This window comes from Theobroma cacao, unplaced genomic scaffold (genome assembly GCF_000208745.1).
Source record: "Theobroma cacao cultivar B97-61/B2 unplaced genomic scaffold, Criollo_cocoa_genome_V2, whole genome shotgun sequence".
In the NCBI taxonomy this organism is placed as follows: domain Eukaryota; kingdom Viridiplantae; phylum Streptophyta; class Magnoliopsida; order Malvales; family Malvaceae; genus Theobroma; species Theobroma cacao.
The window spans coordinates 20,909-30,124 of record NW_017234826.1 but is presented as its reverse complement, the minus strand read 5'-3'; the positions used below and the strand labels follow the sequence as shown (position 1 = coordinate 30,124).

Here is a 9,216-nt window from a genome sequence, read left to right as displayed (position 1 = left end):
GTCGGCTCTTCCTTTCTTTCTCCACCCCATCCTCCTAAACCAGTCACAAAATATAATAATTAATTCTCATTACCCTACAAATTGTTATGCCATTTCTTGTTGCTGCTGCACCTTCTACCTTTAAAAGTATACCCTATTATACTTTTGCTATATTACATACGTTCGGAGGAAGAAAAGTACAAAAAAAAAGAAAAAGAAAAAGAGAAAAAGTAGATAAAAGAAAACGAAAATGGAAGGAAATAATCTTTCCTTATTCTTATTAGGTAGAAAAAGTGGAGAATAAAGAGGCAAATAGAATAAATTGTACACAAAATAATTAATTTGAATTGAATGAATGTTTATTTTGGCTTCCATTGCATTTATAAGAAGGTTAAATCTTCTGAGCGTGAAATGGGATAAATTCCCAAATATAATTATTGCTGTTGTTTTTTTTAATTCCTTCCATTCTCTTATTCTCTTAAAAAAACAAATTAATTAGGAAATATGGAAAGAAGGAAAAACAAATTGAATGTTTAAATTATAAATAGAAAAAAGTCATAAAAATTAATCATAATTAATTATTATTTTTTTGAATAATTTTCATTTCTTACTCCTCATTAGACAAAGTCAAGTCTTCGGAAAAGACAGAAGACAAATTGCGTAAATGAAATGACGAGCAGATGAGCATTTAACTCTCCTTTCTTCCCAGAAAAAAATTAACAACAACTAGTCAATAAATATATTAAGGTCTTGAAAGATGATCACATCACAATTCTCACGTAGAATGTTACGGTGAGGGCAGTTGTTGGTTGCTTGGTTCCAAGTCGAGTTGGGAAAAAGAGGTTAATTGAGTAAGTTATACGTACCAAGAACGGGGCTAACCCCTTTGATCCGATATATGAGTCTATGAATAATAAGTCAATGACAATGACAGAGATTCATGTATGTTTTAGACACGGCATTTAACGTATGATCATACCGTCCCATCTAGCTAGCCTCTCCTATTAATTGTCTTATAAATGCGGTTGTTGTCTAACTACATTCACAGGCGAAGACTTTAGAGCTCAAGTCTTCTCCATGTAATATTTGTTTAAATGCATACTTCCATCAATTCAACTTCATTTTCCCATAATTATTAATACCTTCCTTTGTCTTCTCTTCCTTAGAAATCTCAAACTCTTTTCTCTCTCACTTCATTTGCATTTCATTTGAATTCCATTTGCATAAACCTTTTTTTTTCTAATTTTTGGAATTTAAAATTCAAATCTGAAATCAAAATTCTTTTTGCAATAAAAAAGTTTTACTATATTTTCAACTCAAACTATTTTACCTTTTTTTTAAATAAAGATTTTGGTTTATCTTGAAATTAATTTAAAATTAAAAAAATTCTTTTCGTTTTTTTTTTATTCTTTGGTTCATCTCTATAAGCACCACTTCCGGTACATTATGGTGAAAAAGCCAAAGCAGTTTGTTTCTTTTATTTACATAGATTTTTTTATTTGATATTATATTTATGCTCATAAGTTTAATAAGTTATTTACATATATTTTTTTATTTCATATTATATTCTAAAATAGATATGTTTAATAATTTCTATAGATTAAAAAAATTATAATCCATATACTATTATTTAAAAAAATTATTCAGATCCTTTTACAAGCTAAAAAAAATTGCATGTTGAATATATTTTAATTTTTAAGTCTTATTTTAATTTTTGATGTATAACAAGAAAAGTAAATTGTTAAAGTTTAATCTTTATTTGTTAATAATAAAATTTTAATTTGAATAAATTGTTACATTCAACTATGTTAAAATATTAATTATATATGAAATTATAGAAAGGTGTAAAAATAATTACTTTTACCCAAATGTAACTTATTCATCCTGATCATATAATAACAGTCAGCAGGTCAAGATGATTTTGTAAAATTAACCTCTTTCAATTCATTTGGCCTATTTTAATTTTGATGATAATGATAAAAAATAACTCACAAGCATGGAAACGATCCCATTTTCTTGTGTCCCTTAAATGATCAAAAAAGAAACATATATAGTGAGAAACAGATCCTCAAGTCAAGAGTCTTCTATTAAGATTTCATTACACATTTTTATATTGCTATTAAATGTGAAAAAAGTGAAATTAAAAGGTTAAATAGTTACACTTTTAAGATTTTATTACACAAAAAGATATGTTAACTAAAAAAGTGTAATTAAATTCCAATTTTGTTGCGGTCATCTCTTTAAAAAAATCAAATAAAAATTAATTTTGAAAATCAAAACCAATAAATTGATAAAATTTAATGAGAAAATCAATAATATATAAAGTGTAACAAAAATACTGTCTACATATAAATTTGATCACCATTTATTGAAGGGTGAAAACTCTGTTATAATAATTAATAAAAACACCTACATAAATAAAATACCATTTTTTTCAAATTTTGTACACTTGTTCTATGCAACAAAGCTTTTTAAATCAATCAGTTTGAATTTTTGCATTTAATTTTTTATTTAATCATTTTTAAAAGAAACTTCATGAACTTGATTTAAAGAAATTTCTCTAAATCTTGTCCCAAAACTTAAAGCAGATAAGGATAAGATACATATCAATATTATTTATAGATTTTTTTCTTAATTAATAAAGATAAATTTTATCAAAGAACGGTCTGTATGAACTTTATTTAGCTAAAAGGAGCAAACAAGAAACAAACCAACAAAAGTAAGCTGAAACTCAACGAGAAATACTAACAAATCAAGTACGAAGGATAGAGAGAAAAAGAAATGTGTATCAGTACTAAAGGATAACATGATCGGTTCCTAGAAGGAACCGGAGGAAGACATTTGGAAATGAAAAGTAAATAGTCTTTAACTTACCTAGAACTATATAGTTTGAGTGGATCATACAATTTTATGATAACAAATTCAGGTAAAGTGGTAAACAAACAATTGAATATATATGCATGTTTTAACAAGACTATGAACAGGCGCACACATTAATATATCTCTTAACTTCTAAGCGTTGTAGAAAGTTTCTTATTGAAAGCTTTACAAAGTAGGTGCAAAGGAGTAGCTACGTAGTATTCCACGGATAGCCCACATGTCACTTCAAAGATTCTATCAAATATTCTCAATGCCTTCCATCTAAAAAAAAAAATCTATTTATAAATGTCTGATTGTTCATTCGCCAATATACAGCCCATATCAACAAAAACCCATAAGAGTTACGATGCCCTTGCCACTCAAAGTCCTCTTCTTCCTCAACCTTGTTTTAGTTTCTTCTTTCAACTTCATTGCTTCGACTGCTTCTTCAATATCTGCAACAGCTCCTGTAGGAGTGACGGAAGTAGAGGCACTTTTAGTATGGAAGGCTAGTCTTGACAAGGAAAGTCAATCCACCTTGTCTTCTTGGGTCGGAACCAGGCCCTGCACTTGGATAGGGATCATTTGTGGTTCGTTTGGGAGCATCACTCATCTAAACCTTTCCTCTTCAGATTTGAAAGGGAAGCTAGAAGGTTTGAACTTCTCCCTTTTTCCCAACCTTACTCATGTTGATCTTAGCATTAACTCACTCTATGGAAGTATTCCTTCGATAGGAAATTTAATAAACTTATCTGTTCTTTACCTTTACAACAACAAACTCTCTGGTTCCATTCCCCAAGAAATTGGGTTATTAAGATCTCTTTCTAGCCTTGCATTGTCTAACAACAATTTCACAGGTCCAATCCCTGCTTCAATAGGAAATTTGACAAACTTATCCTTTCTTTACCTTTACAACAACAAACTCTCTAGTTCCATTCCTCAAGAAATTGGATTGTTAAGATCACTTTCTGATCTTCAATTGTCTTACAATAATTTCACAGGTCCAATCCCGGCTTCAATAGGAAATATGATACACTTATCCGTTCTTTACCTTAATAACAACAAACTCTCTAATTTCATTCCTCAAGAAATTGGGTTGTTAAGATCTCTTTCTGATCTTGGATTGTCTGACAACAATTTAACAGGTCCAATCCCTGCTTCAATAGGAAATTTGACAAACTTATCCATTCTTTACCTTTACAGCAACAAACTCTCTGGTTCCATTTCCCAAGAAATTGGATTGTTAAGATCTCTTTCTAGCCTTGCATTGTCTGACAACAATTTCACAGGTCCAATCCCAGCTTCAATAGGAAATTTGACAAACTTATCTTTTCTTTACCTTTACAGCAACAAACTCTCTGGTTCCATTCCCCAAGAAATTGGGTTGTTAAGATCTCTTTCTAGCCTTACATTGTCTGACAACAATTTCACAGGTCCAATCCCTGCTTCAATAGGAAATTTGACAAACTTATCTTTTCTTTACCTTTACAGCAACAAACTCTCTGGTTTCATTCCCCAAGAAATTGGATTGTTAAGATCTCTTTCTAACCTTGCATTGTCTGACAACAATTTCACAGGTCCAATCCCAGTTTCAATAGGAAATTTGACAAACTTATCTGTTCTTAACTTTTACAGCAACAAACTCTCTGGTTCCATTCCTCAAGAAATTGGGTTGTTAAGATCTCTTTCTAGCCTTACATTGTCTGACAGCAATTTCACAGGTCCAATCCCTGCTTCAATAGGAAATTTGACAAACTTATCTGTTCTTAACTTTTACAGCAACAAACTCTCTGGTTCCATTCCCCAAGAAATTGGGTTGTTAAGATCTCTTTCTGATCTTGAATTGTTTGACAACAATTTCACAGGTCCAATCCCAGTTTCAATAGGAAATTTGACAAACTTATCCGTTCTTAACCTTTATTACAACAAACTCTCTAGTTCCATTCCTCAAGAAATTGGTTTGTTAAGATCTCTTTCTGACCTTGAATTGTCCAACAACAATTTCACAAGTCTAATCCCAGCTTCAATGGGAAATTTGACAAACTTATCTGTTCTTAACTTTTACAGCAACAAACTCTCTGGTTCCATTTCCCAAGAAATTGGANATATTAGTTTGCAGATGTACCCATTCTGAATCATGTTGTTACTTTAGACAAAAAAAATACGAACGGCCATCCCCTTGGAACATAGTGATAAGACACTTGAAATTAAGGGTTTATTAAGCTAAATTTTACCAAGTACGTAAGGCAGCAGTTCTTTTTTGGTGTTTTCCCCGGCCAATCAGCATTATGCACCTAGATTAGTAAGTCAATAACACTCTCACAGGATTTTTCTATTTGAGCTACTTTTTGCATAAACAATTTTGGATCCATTCCAAGAACATACGGGTGTTAGATAGTGTCTCCTTGAGATTATGCGTACTGATTTATACTATTCGGGCGCACTGTGGAATGGCATTGCTTTATTGATGCTAGCAATTCCTCTCCATATGCAAGTTAATAAGATCGCAAATGCTTTATGGAGCCTTTATATTCGTCATCTAAGTTTCCTTTGGATTTAATGATTTTGAGACGCGCAGGAGTTTTGGCTTATTGAATATGACTATTTCTGGTGGTATAATCAGCATAAGAAATTGAGGAATATATAACAGATGACATCTGAAATAAACTATTTTCATCACCCTGCATTGCATAGAAATCTCCAATATTTGTCTTGTGACCAATGGTATTTTTTATGGGTTGGTGAATACTTATTCTACATTTATTACGAATGAACATACTATGGTCAACATTCTAGTTGAGTTATCAGCAGTTTTTGATGTAGAGTTGTTATCAGGTATACCTCATTAGAGCTCTGTTATAAAAAACATTAGTGGCGGAGCTTTCACTAGTGGAAGGTTGAAGTGGCTTTATCATTTCAGTTTTTGCCACTGTCAAAAAATGGAAGCTAGCTGTTTTGAATGCTTCTTATTTTTTGCCTTTTGTAACCAATGCATGGTCACATGCGTACCTATGATTCAGCCTTTTTGGCTGTGCATTATAAACTGATTGTCTGATGAACTCTGCTCAGGCTGAAAGTTTTAACTCAAGTTGATTTGTTGTTGCAGAGGAGGAAGTGAAAGAGAGAGCAAGGAGGGCCGCAGCAGCAGCGCGAAGATGGAGGGAATATTCAAGGAGGGGTGTTGATGAGCCTTCCACTTTTAAGCTTCCAAAGGCAGTCTCAAATAAAGAAAAACGAAGAGTAATTTTCCCACCATTTATACTCTTAAGATCGAATGCAATTAGTTTGTCTACAGGGTTCCATTGAAGACTGATAATTTATTCCTAGTGTCTCATTTAATCGTGTAGAATCCACATGGATCTTTCAACTGTGTATATAAACATTAATCTACATAAAAGAAACTAATAAATAGGAAAAATGATTATAGTTTATCTACGAAGCTGGTATAGTATGATATATCTGATATATCATAAAAAGAAACTAGTAAAAGAAACTAATAAAAGAAACTAGTAATATTTTCATCTCTACACCTGAATTTATACTTGATATATCTTAGTTAAAATGCCTGAAACTTATTCTTATCTTGACTTTAACTACAGCTGCAGCGGTCCTTATAAACTGATTTATAGCTACCGTTCAAAGAATTCTTGTATAAGTGATTGAAAATAAATTATGAATTCTTGTATAAGTGATTGAAAATAAATCATGATGATTATAATTATGACTATTAGAATCATGAACATTAATTCTAATTCTTGATATAGCAAAATTTTAAATTTTATTAGGAACAATTTACTTCAATAAAGACTTCAATGTTAATAAAGAAATAAATAGATAAAAATTAGTTAATATTTTAATTTAATAATAAATATCAATTAAGAAAAATTTACTTTAATAAGAAGTTCAATTGTTAATAAGGAAATAAAATAAAAATTAGTTGATTCTTTAATTTAATAAAAAAATCATTAATTAAGGATGACTTAATAAATTATTAGTATATATGTGTCATTCACTATTTACATTTTGAAAAATATACTTTTTAATATAAATAGATAGAATATATGCATACATATTGTATATATTTATATATATACTAGATATTTGTATTACATAGATAAATAACGTTATTTCTTTCAATAAATATTTTACAATTAAAATTTTATTGAATCAAAATAAGAGTTAGAAATCGTCAATCAACTTAAAATTGACAGTGCTCCAAAAAAAAAACAAAAAACTCTTAAATGATGACATTTATGTCATGATTGTGGACTTTAAAAAACTTATAATACATCAAGTCTGAGGTGAATTTTTGGAGGGTTTAATGTCCATATTTATCACGATTGTAGACATTATCTTCAAGTTTAAAAGAAAACAAATGTATGGTCACACTATTAATTCATTTTACTTATTTGTTAGCGACAATTATGGAAGTATTAAACATGCAATGGTCCCTTTTTTCTTGTCTAATGGACATGAGCTATCCCCAAGGGGTCCGAGGATAGCTACTGAAAACTAGTGAACAAATATTTCAAACGAAGGCAGCCCGAACCCATGCTCAAGTCAAGTCTTGAAATAGGACACCACAATTAGTTTTGTACTATATTAGTTCTTCTAGGCTTGTCTCTGTGTAGTGTCTCTTCCCTCGTCAGCTCTTCCTTTCTTTCTCCACCCCATTGTCAGTTAAAATTCTACTACATAAGTATACATATCGAGTAGATAGTATATAAGCAAGCAGAGTATCGATCCCACAGAGAATTAATCTAAAACTTTACTAAGTATTAAATTAGAACAAATTAATCTTATCCAAACATCCAAAATTAATTGATTAACTAAAACTAATTAACTAAAATTTAAATTAACAAGAAAAATCAAAAAAATAATAACTTGAGAAAATATAAAATCAAACAACCCTAGGATTGTAATATCTCTCACATTTCATCTAAATCTTACCTGTCGTCCTTAACTTATTTCAGTGAGTTGAATTACTAACTTAGAGTTCTAAATTATTTATAAGGATCTCCCGACTCATCTTATAAAAATATCTATTTTAACCAAAACATTATATTCCTATGTGAATTTAAATTAAGACAGACTCATTCAGTTCATGCTCTAATCTGGCTACATATAGGCTATAGGTATATCCATATCCTATACACAAATCAATTAATATGATCATATGCTATTTTAATTTTAGTCTACACTAAACTCCATTTCCCAAGTTTGTTTAGGTTCCTAATCAATTTAATTGGTGATCAGGCAATTAAAAGTATTAAGAACAAATTGGAATAAACAATTCAAATCCTATTAAAAATAAACAAGAAAGAGATTAAAAATTTAGATTACATGTAAGTTCAATTGTAATATTAGAAAAAGAAAAGTAGCTACTCATAATCGCAAAGACAAATAACATTGTATAAAATTCAACTATTGAGAGTAACAAGAAAAATAAAAACCAAGGAAGAAAACAAAACAATATTTACTACTTTGATATCCAAGTTTCAATCTCAACTCCTAGCTTCTTGAATCTCCCAAAAGTTGTCTTGTTAATGTTACTAAACATATCCTATTTATACTAATAAACTTAACCTAAAGTTTCTTAAGTTGATCTAGGGTTCAATTGGGCTTAAAAGTATAATGAGATGCCCAAAAATCAATTGTCAATCTTTACAAATTTTCATTCCCGGCACAGTACGTCCTCCCATTTTCCGACGCGATTTTCTCTATTTTCAAGGTAGAACCAGTAAAGTGATCTTCATCAAAGTTGTAGCTCTATCTTTTAGTTTTCTACTGGTCTAAGAATCGTATCATTTGGAGTTTGTAACTCGAGTTATGGCCAAGACACTGAAGCGTATGCAAACAAACTTTCAAGTCTTTCAACATCTCACTTTTCAAAATTAAGCTCAATTCTTTTATTCTTACAAAAATAATAAAAACTAATAAATAACAATCAAATTAAAAAAATAACATAAAATTAAAATAACTCACTTAAAAATAAAAGTAATTATAAAAATAACTAAAAATAAATAAATTATGATTGCAAATTGACGACTTAGCTAATATTTAATAACAAAATTAGAATAAAATAATTCTATAAAATAGAATTATCACCCATCCTCCTAAACTAGTCACAAAATATAATAATTAATTCTCATTACCCTACGAATTGTTATGCCATTTCTCGTTGCTACTGCACCTTCTACCTATAAAAATATACTCTATTATACTTTTGCTATATTACATACGTTCAGAGGAAGAAAAGAAAAAAAAAAAAAAGAAAAAGAAAAAAAGTAGATAAAAGAAAACGAAAATGGAAGGAAATAATCTTTCCTTATTCTTATTAGGTAGAAAAAGTGGAGAATAAAGTGGCAAATAGAATAA

General features: G+C 29.8%; 1 protein-coding gene across 1 annotated transcript; it reads left to right on the top strand.

Annotated features, from left to right (window-relative positions):
* The first annotated feature begins 3,190 nt into the window (after positions 1-3,190).
* On the top strand, positions 3,191-4,972 carry LOC18612087 (probable leucine-rich repeat receptor-like protein kinase At1g35710). Its single transcript, XM_018129845.1, has one exon. The coding sequence runs from the start codon at positions 3,206-3,208 to the stop codon at positions 4,970-4,972; it is 1,767 nt and encodes a 588-aa protein (XP_017985334.1). The 5' UTR covers positions 3,191-3,205.
* The last annotated feature ends 4,244 nt before the right edge of the window (positions 4,973-9,216 follow it).